This window comes from Panthera uncia (genome assembly GCF_023721935.1).
Source record: "Panthera uncia isolate 11264 chromosome A3 unlocalized genomic scaffold, Puncia_PCG_1.0 HiC_scaffold_12, whole genome shotgun sequence".
Lineage (NCBI taxonomy): Eukaryota > Metazoa > Chordata > Mammalia > Carnivora > Felidae > Panthera > Panthera uncia.
In genome coordinates, this window is record NW_026057579.1 from 18,737,169 (window position 1) to 18,758,891 (window position 21,723).

At 52.1% G+C, this 21,723-nt stretch overlaps 2 protein-coding genes and 2 non-coding genes across 8 annotated transcripts; 1 reads left to right on the plus strand and 3 right to left on the minus strand.

Annotated features, from left to right (window-relative positions):
* Positions 1–633: 633 nt before the first annotated feature.
* Positions 634–1,882, plus strand: OST4 (oligosaccharyltransferase complex subunit 4, non-catalytic). The gene is made up of 3 exons (XM_049652418.1): positions 634–739; positions 863–1,000; positions 1,647–1,882. Exon 2 carries the CDS (start codon positions 864–866, stop codon positions 975–977), a length of 114 nt encoding a protein of 37 aa, XP_049508375.1. The 5' UTR covers positions 634–739; position 863; the 3' UTR covers positions 978–1,000; positions 1,647–1,882.
* Positions 1,747–20,725, minus strand: AGBL5 (AGBL carboxypeptidase 5). 5 transcript variants are annotated; one of them, XM_049652411.1, is made up of 16 exons: positions 20,328–20,725; positions 19,758–19,898; positions 18,142–18,401; positions 17,721–17,892; positions 17,238–17,401; positions 16,497–16,674; positions 16,073–16,251; positions 15,187–15,643; positions 14,532–14,701; positions 14,064–14,199; positions 13,198–13,400; positions 12,356–12,570; positions 4,793–4,948; positions 3,610–3,722; positions 2,644–2,774; positions 1,747–2,287 (listed from the first exon to the last, which is right to left on the minus strand). In XM_049652411.1, the coding sequence occupies exons 3-16, from the start codon at positions 18,354–18,356 to the stop codon at positions 2,116–2,118; spliced, it is 2,661 nt and encodes an 886-aa protein (XP_049508368.1). In that variant the 5' UTR covers positions 18,357–18,401; positions 19,758–19,898; positions 20,328–20,725; the 3' UTR covers positions 1,747–2,115. The 5 variants fall into 5 exon arrangements, with proteins under 5 accessions (XP_049508368.1, XP_049508371.1, XP_049508367.1 ...); XM_049652414.1 differs by lacking the exons at positions 19,758–19,898; positions 20,328–20,725 and adding an exon at positions 19,517–19,670 and having other exon boundaries at positions 16,073–16,119; XM_049652410.1 differs by lacking the exons at positions 19,758–19,898; positions 20,328–20,725 and adding an exon at positions 19,517–19,669.
* TRNAA-AGC (transfer RNA alanine (anticodon AGC)) lies at positions 20,040–20,112 on the minus strand. Its single transcript has one exon. It is a non-coding gene; the product is annotated as a tRNA-Ala (tRNA).
* On the minus strand, positions 20,448–20,537 carry TRNAY-GUA (transfer RNA tyrosine (anticodon GUA)). The gene is given in 2 exon segments: positions 20,448–20,483; positions 20,501–20,537. It is a non-coding gene; the product is annotated as a tRNA-Tyr (tRNA).
* Positions 20,726–21,723: the final 998 nt, after the last annotated feature.

Genomic DNA, 21,723 nt, shown 5'->3' on the forward strand with positions numbered 1-21,723 from the left:
CAAGCCCCACGGTTTGGGTTTTGATTCCGGGAGGGTCCGCCCTATTTCCGACGCCCACCTCCGGGGGTGGGGCGGGGGGAGCGAGCCCGGGGAAGGGAGGCACCGGTCGGATCGCAAGCAGCATCGTTCCCCTGGGCGGGTGTGGGGCAAAAAGGCGGGAGCCGAGGAGAGAAGCCTCCGGCCGCCCCAGCTCTCTCCCTATTCTGCACCGCCTCTAACCGCCCTCTCCGCCGCGGGGGCCAGGGAGGGGACCCTGAGGGCAGGGCCCAAAGGAAGCACCTGGCTGGGCCGAGCCGGGAAGCGGAGGGTGGGCAGCAGCGCGGGGGGGCCAAGGCAGGAAGCGGGGTCGAAGTCTAGGGGTCAGGCCGAGCCTCTCACCCTACCACGCCGCCGCACCCTCGCCCCGGCCCGCCGCTGGGCTTCGGGGAGGCGGCCACGGCTCTGCCGCGTCCCCTGCTGCGCCAGCTGCGGCCAGCTGCGCTCCGCCCGCCTGTGGCGCGCGCCCGCGGCTCGCCCACCCCCTGCGGCGGGCAGTCGGGCCGCAGCCCCGCCCGAGACCCCGCCCCTGCGAGGCGCCTCGGGGAGCAGGCGAGACGGCGGGGCTAGAGAGCCCATTCCGGCCGAGCAGCACGGCCGGAAGTGCCTGGTTTGGGCTTGCGCTCGCGCTACCAACTTCCGGGCCGGAACTCCTACCTGGAGCTAGTGCGCCGACCGCACCGCGTTGAGCCCAGCTGGTCAGGTGAGAGGCGCGTAAGCGCGCTCAGCGGCGCTTCGGCGGTGGCTGGTCCAGGGGGCGAGAACGGGTCCCGGCCTGGGCGAGGAATGCGCCAGCCCCAGGCTCAGTCCCTCCTCTTCTCCGCAGGATGATCACAGACGTGCAGCTCGCCATCTTCGCCAACATGCTGGGCGTGTCGCTCTTTCTGCTTGTGGTTCTCTATCACTACGTGGCCGTCAACAATCCCAAGAAGCAGGAATGAAAGTGGCGCTTTCTCCGCCCCAGGTAACGGTCCGGGGCTGCAGCGCCCAGCCCCCGGAGAGTGGAGTGGCGAGGCCGCGCCAGGGCCTGCAGGGTTCGAAACTTCAAATCAGAAAGTGCCGGGCCAAGCATGATACAGTCCAGAACTGAGCCCCTTTATCCGCACACAGTAGGGAATGCCTTACAGTGCCCCGCCCTTTACCTGCTAGAATGGGGGTGACTTTCCTACTCCTCTGCCCCCGTCTTCGTGGTACCCCCATGCCCAAGTTGGGCCTTTGGGTACTAGGAGACACTGACACAGAGAGGAGTAAAGGTACTGAGGATGCCACCCAAGTATGAGGATTTGGGCTCTTCACTTAAGGAGGACTTAAGGAGTCTTCACTTCTCCAAGCTTGTTGAGGCTATTATTGAGGCACAATTTGGGGGAGGGGGGGAAAGGCGGGGGGGGGGGTTGTAAAGATGTAGAATTCTGGAGCAAGAGGCACTGAGTTAGGGTGGCTCCTGTAGACCCAAGCCCTAGACAAGAAAGGTGGGGTAGGGTGGGGAACCTTAAGTGTTGGTCAAAAATGTAAAGGGGGAACAGGATGGATGGGAGTGGATGCCTGAAGGATTTCCCCAGAGGAGAGCTGCAGCATTTTCCTTACCTCGGGTCTTTCCCCCTTTTTTCTAGGGTTCCAGGACATAGGCTGAGGCAAGATGGAGGGTGTGAGGGGCCTTCACACTTCACTTCATCCCTCTACCCATCACAACATACAAAGCAACTACACCTGGATTTTTCCAAACAACTTTTATTTCCTCAAAGTCTTCCTTAACCCTATGGAACAAGAAGCTGCCACTGAGTAGGGCCCAGGATAGGGGCTTTTTCTACTCCCTCCCCCCAATATAAAAATATAGATATATATTTTTTGTGGTCCCAAAATCTTGTGCTGTGGAGGGAGGGATGGGGTAGCAGGTTTCTGCTTTGTGCTGTCTCAAGGTGATGCTCTGGGATGTCTCAGAACAGTGTGGCTGGTATTCACTGTCCGTTCATATAGGAATTATGGTTGTCACATGGAATCAACAGCTGAGGGAGGAGGCTAGCACATTTCTCACTGTGTACCCCATCTTGGGGCTATATCCTGGGCATGGAGGTGGAGGCATCAGACCCGGGGAGAAACAGTGAGTGGGGGTGATTTAGGGACAAAACGAACCTCAGGCTGGCCCAAAGGCCCCCCGCTGTAACATATCTGGGACTGGGAGTCAGATAGACTACAGGAAATAGGAGAAAAGGCAGGGGCAGAGCGGGGCCGTGGGGGCCCGGCGTGAGGCAGCCTGCAACAGAGAAGAGAGAGGAATCAGGCTTGTGAGAACTCTGACAGGGGCTGGACACGAGAGAGGGGAGATGGGTAATGATAGGTGGGTTGAGCACTGCACCTTGGGCTGATGCTGAAATGCGGCGGCTCCTAGGCCTTAGGCCCTAACAAGGAGTTGTTTTCTTGTCCTTTGGAGTGAAGACTGAGGCCATGATGGGAAAAAAATCAGGGACTAGATTCTTAATGAAAGTACCTTTAGTCTTTTGGAGGTCAGAGGGATTAGGGAAGGAAGAAAATGATCCTGAATGTGCGCAGAAATGGGAATGAAGGGACAGAGGTGAGAGGTGGGGTGAGGGAATGGACCCGGGTGCTCACCCTGGTGCAGAGCTGGGTCCTGGCTCCGGCTCACTGCTCTCCCTGGTCCAGGGTGTAGGGGATGTGGGGCCCGAAGAGCCTCTCATCCCTCTGCGAGTCGGCGGTGAGCCCCGGCCCAACCTGGGCCTAGCCTGTGTGGATAGGGGGTGGGCTGAGAGGCTGGATTCTTCCATTAACTTTTTTGCTTCTGGGTTTGCTTCTAGAGTTTCCGTGCATAAGAGTGTAGTACAGGGGTCAACACCAGTACTGGGACCTTGAATTTCTGGGCACTGTCCCTAGCTGAGAGGGTAAGGCAGGATAATAGCTAGAGAATTCTTAGGTTCAGTTTATGACTATACACTCTAAGTCATACTTAACTAGGGGAGGCAAAAGGATCTAGCATTTAACCTCCATGGCTGTATTATGGCTGACATCTGGCTGAAGAGGGAAGCAGTGTTTGGAAAGAGGTTGGAGAATTGGTGGGTCTCTCAGAGCCTTCTGTGCCTCAGTCCCTGCCAGAGCAGCTTAGGCTTCACGCATCCGGTCTCTGTCTGTACTCAGCTTTAGCCAATTTAACATGAGAAATCTGGACTGAATTGGGAGTTGGTGGCACAGCTGTTCTTAGGAGCAGCAACCAGATGTGTTACCTGGGGAATCCGGGACCCCTCCTGGCGGGAACTCTCCTCGGGCAGGTCTGGGCAGAAAGAGAGGAGAAGCTAAGGGCAGGGGCGGGCAGTGCCAAAGCTAGCAGGCTGAGGTTGGGGTGTATCTGGCAGGGACGCGGGTTGGAAGCAAGCAAGAGACCTGGCTGAGGGATGGGGGTACTGGACAGACAGGCACAGGCACCAGAGCAGCTCTCTGATATGGCCGGGGGAGGTTGTAAAGCAGTGCTGAGCATTTTCCCTCCCACTACCCAGACGAACAGTGCCTTGCTGGGCTCTGTGAGAGTTGTTACACTGGGGTTTGGGGAAGACACAAAAATGTTACCTGCAGTCGTGTCCTGATACAGGGGATCCGAGGTCCAGTCCCTAGCAGCCCTTTCCCAATCACCATGACAGCCTCTGGCTTGTCGCCTGAGGACAGGAATGAGCAGCTGCTCCCTAGGAAACAAAGAAAACTGCTATCAGGGTAGGGAGCCGTGGAGAAGAAGAGGGAACTTCCTTTAGAACAGGGTTCCTCAAAACTGGCAATGTTGACATTTTGGGCTGGATGATTCTTTGTTGTGGGGACCTGTCTTGTGCATTGCAGAATGTTTAATAGTATTTCTGGTCTCTACCTACTAGATGGCATTTCTTCTTCCTCTGTCCCCTCCCCATCGTAACAACCAAAAATGTCTCCAGACCTTGCCACACGTTCCCTAGCGAGTAAAATGGCCCCTGGTTGAGAAGCACGGCATGCTGTAGTCGGGTCCAAGGAGTGGAGTAGCAACTTGCAACTTGAGCCACAGCCCATCAAGCTGAACTACTGTGAATTTATAGACTTCAGGGCCTGTCGCATCCAAATGAGTAAGCGTTCAAGGATAAGTCAGTACCCAAGATGGTAGATTGACAAGGGCTACCCGTTGAAGGCCGTTAACAGGTTGGGAGTAGTGGGCTCTGAGGGAGTTAGAGGATGTTGGACTGGAGTCTTAGGAATCCTTCCCGTCCAGTCCTTTACACAGCTGGGTGTATAATTTAAAAGGACAGCAGGTGGCCTAGGTTTTATGCAGATGATGCGGTCACACAGCATTTGCTGTGATGACAGGTGAAAGGCCTTTGCCTTTTTTTGTTCTTCAGTTGTGTCTAATGTTGCCCAGTTCCTGGAGTCAGGAAGCTTGAGTAAGTAGCAGGTACTCAGGTTGTTCACCTTTGAGGATTAAGTGAGACAACATGCTTAGAGCAGTGCCTGCCATATAGATGCTCAAGAAACAATAGCTATTTTATTATACAAAGATGTCCATTAACTTCCAGCTTCCTGTACAAGAGCATGGGTGCTTTACGGGTTTAGGATAATCCAGGAGGATAACGGATGCCCCCGGTGTGGAGAGGCCTGCATTAACTTTCTGCATCAAGTCAAGAAAGAAGAGCTGAAGGGATTGGTTTAAGCCTAGCAGGGAGTCTGGTCTACACCCTGGGTAGTAGGGAAGGAAGGAGGCTGGCCAACCCAGATTTCGGTGGCAGTAGGTACAGACCTGATATGCTGAGTGAGCTGGGGAGTAGGCAGGAGCCCATGTTGTGTGAGGCTGCTGGGCTAGAACTAGCAGGATTTGGGGATGGGGCCAGGCCGCTTGAAGTAGGGCGATGGGTCAGTGGCTGCTGCCGCCGTCTCCTGTCCTGGCTTCGGGGCTCTGAGTGGAAGGGACACAAGGAGATAAAAGGGCAAGTAAGTGAGGCCCTGTCACTCCACTGCCCTGCTGGTTCTCGCACTTGTCATCACACCAGCACTCCTCTCTGGAAGTAAATTTAAGGTGGGTAGAAAGACCTCTCTGATACTTACTCCGGTTACCCGGGTCACAGCAAGCCCTCATCTGCCACTCTGTGGCTAACCACCCTGCTCGCTTGCCAGTTCATTCTTCTGGCCGAGAAGTTACTGAGCTTGGCTTCTGAAACAGCTTCCCTAGGTTTCTCCTGCCTCTAACCACTCCTCTTCAGCTACTCTTACTTCCCCCAAATGCCAGTGCCCCTCCCCCATTGTACCCTTGGTCCCCTCCTGCTGTGCATACTCTAAACTCCCAAGCTGCTCTGTAGCCCTCTTTCCTGAACTACAGTTCAGTGGTCCACTGGCATTTCTACCTGGCGGTCTCTCATGACCCCAGCAAAACTAATTTTCTTCCATCCTTACTTTTCTTCTCCTTACCTTGGTGAAAAATGTCCTAGAAACCTGTTTCATCTTCTGACTCCTCCCTCATATCTAGATTTGTGTTTAACCAAATCTAGACAATTCTGCCTCTGCCTTTGCTTGGATTCCTCCTTCATTCTCCCTTGATATGGCCTGTGTCCAGCTATAGGTCTTTATCTCTCATTCAGGCTTCTGAAAAAAATTCCCCACTTGTCACCCTAGCTTGAATCTGTTCCCTTTTACATTCCCATCTTTCACACCGGTGCCAGAAATTATTCCAAAACCTAGACCTGATAAAAGTCATTTGGTTCAGGCAAGGAGGAGATACTGAAGGTCTTTTAAAGGATAAAGCCTAGGGGCGCCTGGGTGGCTCAGTCAGTTAAACATCCGACTTCGGCTCAGGTCATGGTCTTGCAGTTTGTGGGTTTGAGCCCCACATCAGGCTCTGTGCTGATAGCTCAGACTCTGGAGCGTGCTTCAGATTCTGTGTCTCCATCTCTGTCCCTCCCTCACTCATGCTCTGTCTGCATCTCTCTCTCTCAAAAATAAATAAACATAAAAAAATAAAGGATAAAGTCTAAACCCTTTACCATGGCATTCAGAACTCCACCCACTGTGGTTCCAGTCTGCCCATCCTTGGTAGGATGCTGACTTGATCCTTCAAACCCTCTGCTACAGCCCCTGTAGCTGCTAGCTGTGTGGTTCTTCTGCAATGTCAGTTTCCTCTTCTAGTGAAACCTTGAACAACTTAACATGACCCATCTCAAATGTCACCTCTGTGAAGCCTCCCTGACCATCACAGGTAGAATTGACTGTTCTCCCTTGCTTTATTGTCCTTTGTTCACTTGGCTAGTAATGATTTATGGTTTTTGTCTCAAGAAGCTAGCACATGTCAAGTACTTATGATCATGCCTGGTACATAGTACTCAGTAGTTGTTAACTAGTATTCTGCTTGAAACTGCAATGTCTCGAGGGTAAGGACTTTCCTCCAGTCTATACCAGTCTGTATATCCTGGTGCCTACAAAACTCTGCCTAGAAAACCAGAGACGTTAGTAAAGGTTTTGTTTTCCTGAGTAGCAGACACCCACCATAGACCATGGACTGGCTCAATAATCTGAGTCTAAGGACATATGCTTATTCCCCGTGGGGCAGCTCTTTCTGGTCCACTCTGGCTAGAGCCTCACTGGTACAAGTTCTGAGAGCAGATGGTGACTGGATGGTGTAGGGAGGCTCTCAGGTTTGGCAGGTCTGTCTTTTTAAAAAGTTGACACATGAATAAGGAATAGAAGAAAGGGAGAGATTTCAGGACAGAAGCTACTCTAGCTTTGAGGAGTTTGCTGAGGGGCTGGGTACCAATTAGAGTACCAATTAGAGCCAAGAGTCAAAACTAACCAGACCTGTCAATTGTAAGTCAATAGTAAACAGGCAACAACAACAAACAGACCTTAGGGTACTAAAGAGGTGATACACAGTGAAAGGACAGAAGTCAGAGGCTCATGGCCACAGTCAACCTGAAGCATCACCTACCACCAATGACTCAGAAATACTGTAGAACCTAGCCTTGAGTGATTCTTCAGTAAAACACTGATATCAGGTTGATATCCAGATGACCGTGCATAGCAGGCAGAAATGAACTTGATCAAGGATGGAAATAGTGGGTTTCTTGATGATCTGGGTATCTCTACACAGAGGCATGTTGAAATCATGTTAAGGATGAAGCCTTGCCCACCCCAGGAAAGGTAAGAAAGAGCAAGTAAGAAAGTGAATGAAAGCCTTTAGGACATTTCTAGGTTGTAGCAAGAAACTGAGCAACACTCAGGAAGGTATGAAGCAGAACAGGCATATGATGTAAAAAATGTCAGTGTGAATGTACATATTATGGGAAAGATACTACAGATACAACTCAAGGATCCTGCCCCTAATGAGAGTTTTAAGGACAGGAGACCAGTCTGGTTTAGGAGAGGCCTAATATGGAAAGGATAAGGCATTTAAAAATAGCATTTTAACCCTCACTTAAACGATTTTTTTTTTTTTTTAAGAGCATGAGTGTGCACTGGGGGAGGGTGGGGCAGAGAGAGAGAGAGAGAGAGAGAGAATCCCAAGCAGGCTCCACATTTAGTGCAGAGCCCAATGTAGGACTCGATCCCACAACCCTGGGATTGTGACCTGAGCTGAAATCAAGTCAGATGCTCAACTGACTGAGCCACCCAGGTGTCCCTTAAAAGACTGTCTTAAAGCCTGGCCAGGCCTCCCTGTAAATTTGGCAATGTGAGCACACAGCCCAATTTCTCGTGTTTTGACTTTTGGCCCCTGGTATAATCCAGGCCTACTTAGTTCCCACTGAGACAAAAATTTAAGGGAGGAACCCCAGCTGTTATTTCTTGGTTCTAAGCTATACAAAACAGTGGCTTGAGGCTGAGTGCAGAGTGATAATGTGAGTCAGCTGTGCTTCCAGAGGTTGTGAGATTGTATTTTATGGTAATCAACCGTAGATTCCATTTTGGGAGAAGGATAATCCTGGGGCAAAGGTCTGAGGTAGAGCCGGACTGACCTCCCCAGTGTAGGAGTTAGAGTGGTTTATTCTAAAGGTCTCAAAATTTAAAGGAACAGTTACTGACTTGGCATCTTTGAACTGTCCCTACACGGAGCACCCTAGATCGTACTGAATCCCTGGGATAACCACAGACCTGATTTATGCCCTCTAAGGGGTGAAAAGGTCAGACAAGCATTTATTCAGCTCCCAATTTCTTGTCTTTTCCATTCAACAAGTATTCACTGATCATAAATAAATGCAAGGCACCAAGGGAATAAGTAAATGTGTTAGGAGACATTTCCTGCCCTCAAGCTTTAATCTACTCTTAACCACAAAACTTGTTTGCAGTGGAAAAAGTAAAAGTAGTTAGTGATGGTGCTGGAGGCATTCTTCCTCTGTCCTCTGACTCACTTTTCAAAGGAACCTCCACTCACCATCGGACTTCAGCTGCTCTACCAGAAGCAGCCTGTCGGCTGAGCCATGGCATGGCAGAGGCCAGGAAAGCGTTCTAGTAACTACAGATGCAAATGCCAGAGCTGGGAGGGAGGACGGTGGCTGTGGTGGGATGACAGCTGACAGCCTCCGTTTTTACACTGCCCCTTGTCTTTTACCCCACGGCCCCACCAGATAGGCCACAGGGCCAGGGAATATGTTTCAGTTACTGGGTGAGACTTGCCTGAATCCAGGGCCAGGACTAGGATGAGACACTCATCCTAGGGGTCTCACTCATCCTAGGGAGTGCACTCCCGACCCCGAGTCCTGGGCGCCCCACCAGCTTCACCTTAGTCCTATGCCCTACATAACAGACAGGTGGAGCTGGTTGATTTATCCACCCTCACCCCAGCCGGCTTGCCTTCAAGCTCTGTTTTGCATCAGTATCTTGCAGGCTTTCAACTTCCTACTTCCCTGACTCGGTCACTGGATAAGCTCTTCCCGGGAGCTTACTTTCCTCTGCAGCAACAGCTGCTGCCAATGCTGTGTGCCCTTCTGTGCCTGCTGAACTGGAACTCGGCTGCATAACTGGGCAGGTGTTGCTCAGGAGGTGTTTTGCAGCTGGGGCAACTAGGTAAAGAAGCTCCTGGCACTGCGGTCAGGGGGTGGGAGTGGGGTCAAGCTTCCTTGGAGGCTCTTGCAGTCTCCTGTCTCAGGAACATTCCTGTTCACCCTGAGTTGCCTTGCTCGTTGGCCTCCTAAAATGTTCATCCTCCAGTCTTGAGAATAGAACCTGCCAGACTAGTTCCCTAACCTCTGCTTTAAGCTTCTGGCTGGGCTGCCTAGCTCTTTTCTGAAATTTTCTGGATAGCCTATCTTATGCTCTGTTCTAGCCAATAAAGGATAGTCATGAATTAACTATACAGTTAAGTGTGATACGATTTTTATACATCAGTGGGAATTTTCTTTTAAATTTACAAGTCAGAAAAAAATCTTTTGTCAGATCACAGTCTCAGTTTTGGGTTTGGAAAGTATAGCCGCTTTATAGTTAGGTCTCAGAGATACAGGAGCTGTGTTCTTCCTATGTCAGAAAACAAAGTATGACTAGATGTGGCAGGGGCCAAAGAACCGGATGTGCAGAACCAGGAAATAGCACAAAGCTATAGGACAGATCAACCGGACAAATAAAGCCGCAGGTCCCTATCCTAAGCCGGGACTAGTCTCCAATCCTAGAGTCCTACTGGAGACTCTAGGAGATGAAGCGGCAAAAACTGTAGTACCTGGAGTCAAGATTCCAGCGCTCTGACCTTTCACCTCCTTCCAGTCTTCCTGTTTGATAGAATTAGTAACCCTCTTCTCAACCCTTTGACTTTAGAGACATAGTTTGTTAGGTCTCACAAGTTTTACTCAAGTCCCCAGGGTGTCTCTTCCTGGCGCCAGCTCCTTTTTTCTGCTTCTTAGCTCATTTACCTGGGGGGACATCGCTTCTCACTTGTTTTACCTGCACCTGCGTATGGCTGATGCCTAGATCCAACCTTGATGTCACCTTTTCTACAGGCTGGCTCTTTTTTCTGCCTGCAGGACATCTCCGTATAGATAGCCCATGACATCCAAGTATGTCTGAAATAGATAAACTCAACACTTTTTCTTCCAAACAATGTCTTAACATCACCATGACTCTCTCCTTTGGCTTGTAACCTTGAAACTCTTAGTTTGCCTCTCTTCCACCATCGCTGAATCCTGCTACCTGTTTCTGATGCATATATTTCTCTCTCCTTTCCAGACCCTGGTATAGCCATTAGTTATCTCATATATCAATTACTGTGAGGATTCCCCTCCCCCCGCCTACCCAATACATACAGTTCACAGGCCACTCTTGCATAAATCTCTCGTCCCCACCATTCTCTGAAGCACACAATCGTTGTCCTATGTCTCAGTTAACTCATCATCTTTGTTTTCCAGACATTTCAACTTCTTCCTCCAACCTCTCTCCACCTAATTTCTGTGCTGAAGGGCTTGGCCCTTTGCACCAGCTAGGTCTGTCCGCTTCTTGTCCTCTCTGCACAGCAGCACTGGCCCTGGCTACCACTCTCATCTCTGGAATGTTTTTGTCAAGCCATATGCTACCATCCATTCTTCAAAATCATCGCTCAACTGAACATTCTTTGGCTACTTACTCTTGAGTGTTCTGTGACGGTGGCTCCCCAAGTGCCCTGTGTTTACGAGTGTGTGCTTTTATGTTGTTCACTGTCCTGTGTCCCCTATTAAATTTAAAGTCAGCCAACCGGCAAGTATTTAGTACTGAATATGCACCTTTTCTCTTCGTTATTTGGGGAAGTAACAAAGACACAGAATACATGTCTCTCACTGACGGAGCTTCATACAGCACTCTGCATGGGGTGGGGTGGGGACGAGAATAAAATACGAACGAAAAACTGCTTAGAATCCTCCAGTGAGGATCTGGGCCTAGAGAAGACTCTTTCCTATTTCTCTTTTGTAGTCAGGGAAGGGGAATTTAGGACGCTGACATTCCTTCCCAGGAGCTATGAGTGAAGAGGTATGAGAGGCTGACAAAAAGGAAAAAAACAGAAAGAAAAAAGGAAGAGAAATTAGAGGAAGTCTGAATAATGATTAGTGAGTAACTTTGCTACTTAATATTAAGCTCTGAAATCTTGGACAAGTCGCCCTTAAACAGCCTCAGTTTTCTCATCAGAAAAATGGAAATGCCATCCACCCCACAGGGTCCTTGTGAGGACTAAATGAAATATATATATGTGATACTGTTTTGTTCGCTGTTTAATGCTATTTAAATACGTGGCATTATTATTTTAATACTCTCCTTCAAACAACGCTGTACAAAAGCATCCTCTCCAAATGAAGGGAGAATCTCAAAGAATGGGGCTCGGAATAGAAGCAGCGGTAACTGTGTTGCTTATGAGGGATAAACGGTCTTACTGGCCAAAGCTGCTAAGGACCAATGCTCCCTCCCCTGTGGCTGCTCCAGCGGGTGCAGTCAGGCTCCCATAGCCACTGCCCCAGGGCAGGCCTCTGGGTCCCTACCAGGGAGTGCTAATGAGGAGTGTGGCCTGAAGACCCCCAGCCTCTTAGTTCCAGCTCACAAGCCTCCAAACTCTGGCAGGATGTCTCCAGCCCAGAGGCCACGTACAATACTGCTTTGAGGTTTCGTGTATTTCTGGAAGTGGCACTACAACAATCTCCCCCCACCCAAGTCTGAGTCACCCCCAAGGAATGGCTCCACGGTCTCTTCCTCTTCTTCGTCCCTAAAAGCCCATCTGTTTCTGGTATACCTCTGAACTCAGAATCTCTCACCAGGCAGGGTCTCATCAAGCCAACCCCGGGGGGTACTGATGCACAGTTGAGCAGCTGTGGTGACTGCTGGGAGGGGCCAGACTGTTGTGTTGTAAGCCTCCAACAGAAGCTGTCTGTACTTGTTCCGTTTTTCTCTGGAAGACTTAGCATCCTTCTGATACCGCTTTCTGAACAGGCTCTGAAGCCAGGAACGGTTTCATCCCATAGAGACCTTGGATAGGATTCTCCCATCTCTACGGTGCTACAATTTGCGTTGTGAGGACGTTTCCTTACACTGCTCCTAACAAGACAGTCTGACACCATTCCTGATATGGAGGCTCCACATTTCAGTGTGGCCCTGTTGCAGCTAGTGTTTTGTTCTTGGAAATCCCCCTGCTTCCCAGCATGTGCTGAAGCCCAGGTACCCAGGACTCCCGCCTGTGCCACACACAGTACTGCTCTGGGGCTCATGGCGCAGGGAACACCAAGGTCGCAGGAGAGGCTGCAGATTCTGCTATAAACTACTTTTATTGATTCACCCCTTGGTCCCAACCAAGAGTGTGTATCTTCAAGCTCTCATTTCCCCCAGCAATTCCCCAAACAACTGAACACCTGTTGCAGGGGCTCCCAGACTGGCTTACCTCTGATGGGGCCCAGCACCCGGTGGCTGACCTTTTGAGTGCTAGAGCCCAGGCCTGGCAGCCCTGTGGGCCGACTGCCATGAAAAGGAAAGCTGGGGGAGTTCTTCATCTGTGGAGAGTTTTGCTGGCTGCTGCTGCTGCCACCGGCACTTGTGCCAGTGCTAAAACTGCGTGCACGGCTCAAGGGATTTTCAGAGCAGGAAACAGGCAAGCCGCTGCAAAGAAGCAAGCAGATGCCAGTTAGCCCTGGGCCGGGGAGGTTGTGTCCCAAGGCTTTCCCTGAGGTCTGATGCTCAGGAACGCTTCACCTTGGGTGAAAAAGGCAAAGGCGCTCACTGCAAGGGAAAAGGGAAGGATCTGTGTCCACAGATGGGGTATCTAACCTGGGCCATACCAGCTGATCTCAGGATGCCTGGGAGCCCTTGTTCACAAATACATGCTCCTGCAGAAAACATACTAAGGGCTGCGGGGCTGTCTCGGAGCAGCTTAACTTAGTGAATTCCCCCCTTATTCCCTTGGACCTCTCGGTCATTCCCAACCCCTGGAAACCGAGACCTGCCCTTACCCCCACCGCAATTAAATTTAATTTTGTGCCGGGCTCTGGAGCAGGGAATCCCCTGGCCTGGTTTCCAGATGCCTAGGAAGTCTGTAGCTCCAGGGAAGAGGGAAGAGGATCCCATTTTCAAAAAAATCTACTAATCTTACCAATTTTAACTTGCTCTGAAAATACTCACCATGTGGTCCTTTTGGATAGGGGAGGAACACAAACCCCTTGGAACTCCTTGCTCTAAAGCCCTGTTCCACTTTCATACCCTTTCCTCCTTCCACCCTGTGGGTCTTACTTGTTACTTTTGGGTGGAGTTCGAGAGCCTCTCTTCTTGTTGACACCCACGTTCACAGTGCTGCTCAGGCCGCGGCTGCTGCGCACGTGTTTTAGCATCCAGGCGCGGAGGTTCGTGAGGCTGCTGTGCTCTGATAGTACAATTCGGGGCCATGGATTGCATTCTGCCATGTCCAGAGCTGCAACGGCCATAGCTCGTCCCACCTGTGGGGTAGTCCAGTTTGGCTCAGCATCTGGGACTTCCAACCCAGGCTGCTATGTTGGGGAGGGGGTTGCACAGCACAGTGGAAGGGGAGGCCCGGCCCCAAATTTCCTCAGCGGGCAGGCTATATTTTGTGCCAGGGCTATTTATCTCGGCAGATTTAAAGCCGTTCCCTAAACCGTTGCTCATTTTGGGACCCTCATCCTTTATGGGCAAGAGCAAGTGTGCTTTCTGGCTGGCACCAGGAAGGCATTCTCCCAGCAGGAGAAGGCGTTTCAATCTCTTCTATAACCTGCAGCTCTTTCTCCTTCTCTCGCGTGCTCTAGGACCCTGGGGTCCTCAAAGACCACTGCAGAGGTGGTGCTTTTAAGCCTAGGTAGGAGTGAACAAACCCAACAGAAGGAAGACGACCAGCTTAAGACGCAAAGAATCTGACTCAGATGTGCTGGGGATTCTCTGTGGTATGAGGTCAGAAATAGTGCCTACTCATCGTCCCAATCCCATCAGAGTCTGGGGCCTGCCCCTATGCTAACTGCGGAAAATAACCACAGTGGTGAGATGGTGACGGTGGTAAGCCTCTCTTCAGAGGGCCTTAGGCAGCAGGAGTGAAGACCATTCCAGACTTTGGGGTTCCCCTTTTCCCCAGGTATCCCCTGTATTCATACCTGTTCAAACAGTTCCACAGTGTATCTGGAGGGGAAAGCCGGCGGGGGAGGGGGGCTGGCCCGCCCGTTGTCATGGCAGGCGGCAGGGATGCTGTTAACTGAGCGTCCGGTGTTGTAGTTGCATTCAAGTGTGTAGCTAAGACACAGAGACCTTTATTAGTGTCCTGCCCGGAAAAATCAGGACAGAACCATGGGGGACAGCCTAGATGGTCTAAGAAATAATCACTTGGAAAACAGTGGATACAAACAAAGTGCTAATCCTTAGGAACTAGCAATTGACCTCGGCACTCTATCATGTACCCGAGAAGTCCCAAAAAGTCAGACTCTCAGGCCAAAGACAGCAATGCTAATGGTGAGCCTGTCTTTTGCGAAGATTTGGGCCGTCCCTTGCCCCTCAAACAACTTAGACTGGGTATTGTTTTCTTTAAGGAAGTTACTTCATCAGCTATATCCCAGTTTCCCCCCAACCTGTGGATTATCCCTGAGGCTTTGTAGATTGCAACCCGGCCGCTTCCCTCCTTAGACTGGCCATCTCTGCGGTCTCGGGCATACATGTTCTTCTCTGAGAAATTGCAACCCTGGAAGTCGAAGTGTGCTGAGTTCAAGGAGATGAGCTTTGGATACAGCATGTTTTCCACCTGTATGAGGGAGGAAAAAGGCAATTCAGGAGAGACAGACAGAAAGAAGGAACGGGCAAGGAAGAGATGGCAAGCAGGGGGCCATGTGACTAAATACACGGCAGAGACCGTGTTTTTTGAAAATGTCACTGTGTGCTTGACCTTATTTCCAGGTGTTGGAAAGGTACAGTTCTATCTCTTTTTAAGCTCTTAGTTTCTTCTCTCCCACAATGCAAACTTTTCCTTTTCCCCTGATTTCCCAAACTGTAGAATAAAGACCACGATGCTGAAAGCTTGGTCTTCGTTCAGAGGTCATGATGTAAAGACTGAGACACAAAGCCCCAGTGCCATCCCCCCTTGGCCCTTTGAAGCTTGTTTGGAGGTAGAATACCTCTTGCAGCCACAGGCCTTCCTGTCACAAGACCACCTTCCCTCTGTCCTCGGCCTAACCTGTATCTCCTGACCTGCAACACTTCCCACACTCACGTGGCACTCTGGATTCCTACCTGGGTGCTCTCATCACTAAAGCTGTTTCCATACATGAAGCAGCCCCTTTTGGAAGCATGTCCGTGCAGGTCCACATAGTAAGCGACGCCACTCTCTTTAGGGGGGATGGTGTCGGGGGCCGGCTGCTCAACCTCAGCGGACCGTTGTGGCATAATCCACACACCGCTGGGCTTCTGTTCTGCCGACTCGGTCTGTGTCCAGCCTTCAGGGTCATCCCCGTCAGACGCGTGCCCAAGGTGAGCTTCATTTTGGATATTGTTGGTTTTCTCGAGGTCAGAAAGGGGAGCATCAGGAGGGAGATGGGGACTGTGCTGGTGCTCAGAGGGACCCTGGGAGTTCAGTCTGGAGTGCACGTGGTGGTAGAGAAGCACAGCTTTGGCCCCGTAGATGGCTGGGTGCAGGACTGCATCGGGCTTCAGGTACTGACGGTTCAGGTTCACTCCACGCGAGTCTGTGCTATAGGAAAACAGAGACTGAAGCAGAGTCTAGAGCGCTGAGCCGGTGAAGGAGACATGAGAGTAGATGAAAGGGGGCCTGGGGGAGACTGACTTGCAAAATGAGAGGCCCAGGTTGCATTAGGAAGGAAAGGATTGAGAACAGGCCCTCTCCTTGGTGGGCTGTCCCCCCGACCGCAGAGACTAAGCACGGCTCCCTCTACCCAGATGGACCTGCGGTTATTCTAACTCTGCTCCTTCCAGAGAGCGCTGCTAGATGTGCCACATTCCTTCTCTGGTCCCTGGGCAATGAGATGGGCTTGCCCTTGTTCGGGTACAAGAGGACTGGGAATGCAGGAGAAGTTAAAAGGAGAGGCTGATAGTATTTCACTGAGGTGGAGGACACGAAGGGGACCGGGAACAATCCTGACAGGCTGGGGAGGCTGCTTACCGGTAGTGGCCCCGGACCACACCGTCGGGGTTCAACATGGGAATCAGCTTAAAGACAAAGAGGCGACGCAGGGTTTGGGCCCGGGGGTCATCAGGTCGAAGGATGAAGTCCAGAAAGCCATTGAAGACAAAGCTAGATGGAGTCTCCCCAGGGTGTACCCTACTGCTTAAGAAGAATATCTGAGGTGGAGAGGAGAGCGGTCATTAGGCCAGTTACCCGGTAGGTCCACTCTCACAGTAAATGGGGGGCGGGCAGGAAGAGCCACTGGATTTGCAGCTGGCTGAGTCTGCAAGAGGAGCTGGGAGCAGCCCTGCTTGCCTCCGAATGCGGCCACGACTCCCAGAGGTAACGTGGCCTTAAGCTATCCACAGGGCTTGGAGCTACGGAAAGGCCATGGTGCCACCTTTATGCTGTTCCCACTCACCCTCTTGCCTGTGAAACGGAAGGGTCGGGGGGTGCCGGTATCGGGAAATAGCTGCTCTAGACGGGGCTCTCGATCTTCTCGAAGCCCATGGCAGGAAGTGATCGTTAACAGATCTACACGAAGTCCATCCAAAGAATAGCAAAGGATCTCACGGTGGTAATAAATGGTGTCCAGGGGGCTATGGGGATAAAAATGATTAAGCCACGAGAAGTCCCTAAAGTCCTAGCAAGAGGTGAGCCTCATCCCCGGCCTAGGATTTGTAGGATCTGGTCTTTCACGCTAACCTTTGGGGCCTTAGAGTCCCTCAGAGTGTTAAATGAGGCTAAGGATTTGGGTCGTCTGAATTAGTAGAATGCAGAATACAAGACGGGATGAACTTATTGTTTTCTCCCCAGTTTATGGCTCTCTACTATGTGATGACTTCATACACAGACTCACCCTCTGCCGGGACAGAAAAAAGGGTGTGTTGGGCAATGGCGGGGCTAAGTTCTGGGCAACTGATGGGAGCTGGGATATTAAGAGGCTTGAACTGGGCAGGTGGGTGAGTAGAATGCAGGTAGCGGTAGGCTGAGGTCATGGTCACACAGGAACATATTGGTCAAAGGTACCCAAAGTCCCACATTCTGCACAGAAAAAGAGCGGGTGACATTTTGGTTCGGGGCTCCTGGGGCAAGTTCCAGAAGTAGCAGAGGTGCTGTCTGGTCGAGGACTGGGTGGCAGGAGTAAGGATGGGGTTGGCACCTGCTATGGGTAGGGTGGTTCTCCAGAAAGCGCTGGTCTAGCTGGTTTAGCAAGTCCTGGCAGTCACTGTAGGAGAAGGGGTAGCAGAAGGCGAAGAAGGTGGTGGCCCCACGGCCCTCCACGAAACGGTGGACAAAGGATAACACAAACTGCGTCTCTGTCATCTGAGGAGCAGAGGAGGAAGAGGGAGGGGCTGTTGGTGTGAGAACTAAGATCCTGTTGGGATCGCCAGGAACTGACCTTACACCCTCAACACAATGCCCGACTTCCCTCCCTCTGGGACTTTCCATATGACAGTCGGCTCCTTCTAGGCTTCCTGAAGCAGGGGCTTATCTTGGACTCCAGCTAGCACTAGAGGGAAAGCTGATACCAAAACCTGGCGTCCCACCTGCCTGGTACTCTCTATCCGGGGTAACTCCTCTATTCTTTCCCTCTTCTGCTTTTAGCACCCAAGTCTGTCTTTCCCCCTCATGGAGAACTTACCTCAAAGGTGGGCCGATCTCGAATGCGTTCCCAGCGTGGCCGGGTGGGGAGTGTGCGCACAAAGGGGGCCATGCCCTGGGAGTATAGCTTGCTTTGCTTATTCATGTTCATAATGTTGATCTTGATGAGTTTCCCTGGAGTTCCTCCCCGGACACTGAAGTAGAACCATGACCTGAGGGCCAGAGGAGGAGGAATAGGTCATTACATACTGAGGGCTGGAGACAGGCTACGTGAAACAGCTGGAGCGAGCGAGATTGGGAAAGGCCTGTTCGGTACAGAGGAGGCGAGGGAGGAGGGAAGAGGGGAGGGAGAGGAAGGGTACTGACGGTATGAACTGTAAGACGGCGAAATGAGCCTGGATTTGGGGCCTTGGCCACCTCCTCTCTTGTCCTTCTTCCACCCTCCCCTCTTCCCCCCTTACCTGTTCCCATTCTCAAACTCCGTTTCAGCACAGTCTGGTCGGGTCCACACGTTGAACTCGTAGTCAGGAGAAGAGGCGATGCTACTGGTGGGGGCTGATGCCCCACCTGCTGCTCCTTCCCCGTCACTAGACACAGATTCCACCTTCTCCACGTGGGCTAGGTTCCCTGAATCAAAGCGAGAACTGAACAGCAATCCCCCACAGCGCAGCTCCATGGTGAGGCTGGGAAAGCATCCTCCTGCCCACTCTGGCCCTGAGAGCTGGGGGAGAGTGGGGGGTGGCGTAGGAAGAAGGAAGAAAAATGAAAACAAGGTTTTTGGGTATCTCCTGATCAATGAAAGCTCTTCTTAGGAAATGCCCTAAGAAGCAAGAGGCTCTTTCCACCTCAGAAAAGGCAGAAGTGGCCTTCTAGCAACGGCTAAGAGAAAGCAGTTGTCTAACGCCACACAAAGGGTTATAACTGACCTAAAAGGACCCCATTTTACTACATCTTGGCTTACCCAAAATGAAGTACTCCATGGCTTAACTAATGTTGAGAAACGCTAGAGTCCAAGCTTTTTTGCAAAAGACTGGAGAATAACATTGGAGAGGTCAGATTTCTCAAACCTACCCAGATACACCCACCACAGCACGTGGCCGTCTTGAAAAACGGGCCGTTCTGGATCTCTTGTTCCTAGACTGGCTCCCTGATCTCCAGCAGAGCAGAGCAGCGGACAGAGCCAAGATTCTAAGTTTAAATGGGCAGCTGCTTCTCTCCACTCCTCTGTCCTCACAAGTCCTGACCAGGCATTCGTCTGTGGCTCCCCTGAACCCTTGGAAGGGCTAGTTCTTCCTTTTTTGTCACTACCCTATGCCTAGAAAACGGTGGCCTTTGCCAAGTCAAAAGAAACAAGGCAGAAGCCACCTGCTCACCTGGAAACTGTAGCTCAATGCCAGTTAGGGCATGGGTCTGTCTCCAGCCCCCTCCCGCCCTGCAAAGCACTGGAGTCCCTGAAAAAGCTACGCTGGCAATAGTTGTGGGTAAGTGATGGGTATGCTGAGCACCTCTAAAAACGTAGCTGGTAGAGACCCACTTGGGGGTAGGGGGTGATTCTCGACCCTCGACTCTGACAGAACCTCACCTCACACCGACCGAGCTCGCCCTGGGCAGGGCGGGGTTCGGAGGCATGAATGGACGACAGGGTCTCACACTCGGGGCAGGGACTGGGGGGGTCTGAGGTGCGGGCGTGGGAGTGGGGCCGGGGGGGGGGAGGGGGGGAGGCCGGGCCGGGCCGTGGGGCGGGGTGGCATTCCAGAGGGGCTCCGGGCCGAAAGGGGCTGAGAAGGGGGCGGGGCCGGGGCCGGCGGGGCCCGAGCTCCACGCAGCGCCCCTCACCTCTCTCGGGGCCGGCGATCCCGCTCCCTCTCCCGCTAGCGAGGCGCCACCTCGGGCCCCGGCACCCGGGTCCTCCACCCAGGACCCAAACAAAACCCGAGCGCCGCGGTGCCGGGACCCCGCTCTGCCAGGAAACAAGAAGTCTCTCGCCTATTGGCCGCTGATACAGCTGGCTACCCGCCCAGTAAGGCTCGCTGCCATTGGTCAGCACGCAGGGGTTCCCTCGCACGTTAGCGGGTACCTGAGCCAGTGGCTTTTGGGGGCTCGGCGGGCAGATCCGGCCAGAAGGTTCCACCGGGGTCTTCTCAGAAGACGGTTAACGGCCCGCCCGCTGGGAGGAGGGCAAGACAGAAGTGACCAAGAAATAAACCGGAAGACTCACCTGCAAAATAAAAGGACGATGTGCGAAGCTAGTCATTGCGCACCGCGCTCTTCTGTGTATTACAAAATACCTTCCCGGGTCAGCGGATCTCCCGCCCTTCAGGAATCCTCTGATACTGATACAGGGGGCAAAAAGCCTCAGTGGAGGATGCGGGCATCGATCCCGCTACCTCTCGCATGCTAAGCGAGCGCTCTACCATTTGAGCTAATCCCCCGCCTGCTGCCGCCTCTCTTCCTTTTGCCTTACAGGCTGTTCTAGGCTGGCCGCTGACCCGAGGACCGACCGTAATTCAAAACCTTTATCTAGTAGTGTACAGGGGGATCGTGGGCAAGATTTTTAAAAGCAGGCATATAATAATCACACGTAAGCAATAGTAATAACATATCTTCGCATTTAACACAGAAGAGGGATCGTACAATGATTACTTACTGCACATGTGTTTCACCGAACATCTGCCGTGCTCCTGCAAATCCACAGCGGGCCTCTCGGTGAAACTTTCTCCCTACGACTTGATTGGCTTGAGTTGGAAGCTAAAAAGATTGTACGAAGTCCTTCGAGCCGGAATCGAACCAGCGACCTAAGGATTGCCGCAACTCGTACCACTACAGTCCTCCGCTCTACCAACTGAGCTATCGAAGGCTCCGCTGTCTCTGACGCCTGCCAATTCCTCCCTAATGCTTACCAACGCCACATTACTCTGACAAGACCTAGAAGATTTGGGGGAGAGCTCCCCACCCCGCTTTATAAAAGGAGCTCTCCTGCCGAGTCCCTCCAAGCCGCACAGAAACAAAGGAAGCCGGAAACAAGTTCGGGCAAAGAACCTGCTTCCCAACTCTGGACAAAGGAAATGGGCAATACACTTACCTTCCATTTCCGTTTTTTACAAAACAAACGAACAAAAAAACCCACATCTCCTCACCCCCCGTGGCTTTTATAGGATTGAGGACGCTTTGAGATCCTGCTCGCAACCTTGGGCCGCTGGGCGCATTTCCCGTGCGCGGCGGGCACGCACGTGTGCTCTGCAGTTGCAAAGCGCAAGTCCAGTTTGCAAAGCCGAGGGCTTACTTTCGCTATTTGCTCCAGATTTCCCTTCGGTGTCTTGGGGCGCCGGTAAAATCCTACTGCTCTCCTGATGTGAAGGACATTCATTAGGTCAGTTAACCAACGTTTTGTCAGGATTTATTCGTTCTGGCTGGAGCATGAAACACACAAACCACAGAGCTGTTCGCTGTGTGCAGGACAGCGCACCGTCCCGCCGCGCAGAAAGCCTGCGATTCCGGCCTGGCCGCAGGCGCGGAGGGGGCCCTGGGCGAGGCCAAGTCCACCCGTCCGCCCCTGCCCCTATCTCGTCACACCTCCGCGCCTCTTTCCAAGGGCCTGGAATGCCAGCCTACAATCCTTTGCCCACCAGAATTTCCTGGGGCTTTGAAGCCAACCTAAAACCCACCTCCCCTACGAAGCCTTGCTTGGTGGTCTGGCGGAGTGCCTGTGTGGGAAGACCTGGACCATTTCCAGCTCTGCGGCCTGGGCTACCTGGAGTCACAGTCGCCCCGGGCAGATCCAGGTCCAGTGATGGTTTTAGGACCCGTTGCAGCCCTACACTTTAAATCCGAGGTCTCTGATGTCACTGAGCACACAGGGCTTTCACTCTTGCGCCCACCCACGAAGCAGGAGGTTAACATCTCCCCACTGATTTCTTAGTTTAGCTTCATTCTGCTGCTCCAAATGCTACCACTATGTCCGAGAGTGTTAATTTGGGCAGTTTTCTTGGCTCAGTCTTTAGTGTGCCCATTGACTCTCTTTCTTGAGGGGAAGGATGCTGGTA

Bases quoted from the DNA above. Each gene is read 5' to 3' on its own strand.
- AGBL5 (XM_049652411.1), bottom strand. From the start codon at position 18,356: ATGGAGCTGCGCTGTGGGGGATTGCTGTTCAGTTCTCGCTTTGATTCA. The intron at 16,675-17,237 runs GTGCCAACCCCA...TTATCCCCATAG, and splicing joins AACCACCCTACCCATAGCAG to CCCCCTGGACACCATTTATT. The intron at 14,702-15,186 runs GTAGGAATCCAG...TCCCTCATACAG, and splicing joins TTAGTGATGAGAGCACCCAG to GTGGAAAACATGCTGTATCC.
- OST4 (XM_049652418.1), top strand. From the start codon at position 864: ATGATCACAGACGTGCAGCTCGCCATCTTCGCCAACATGCTGGGCGTG.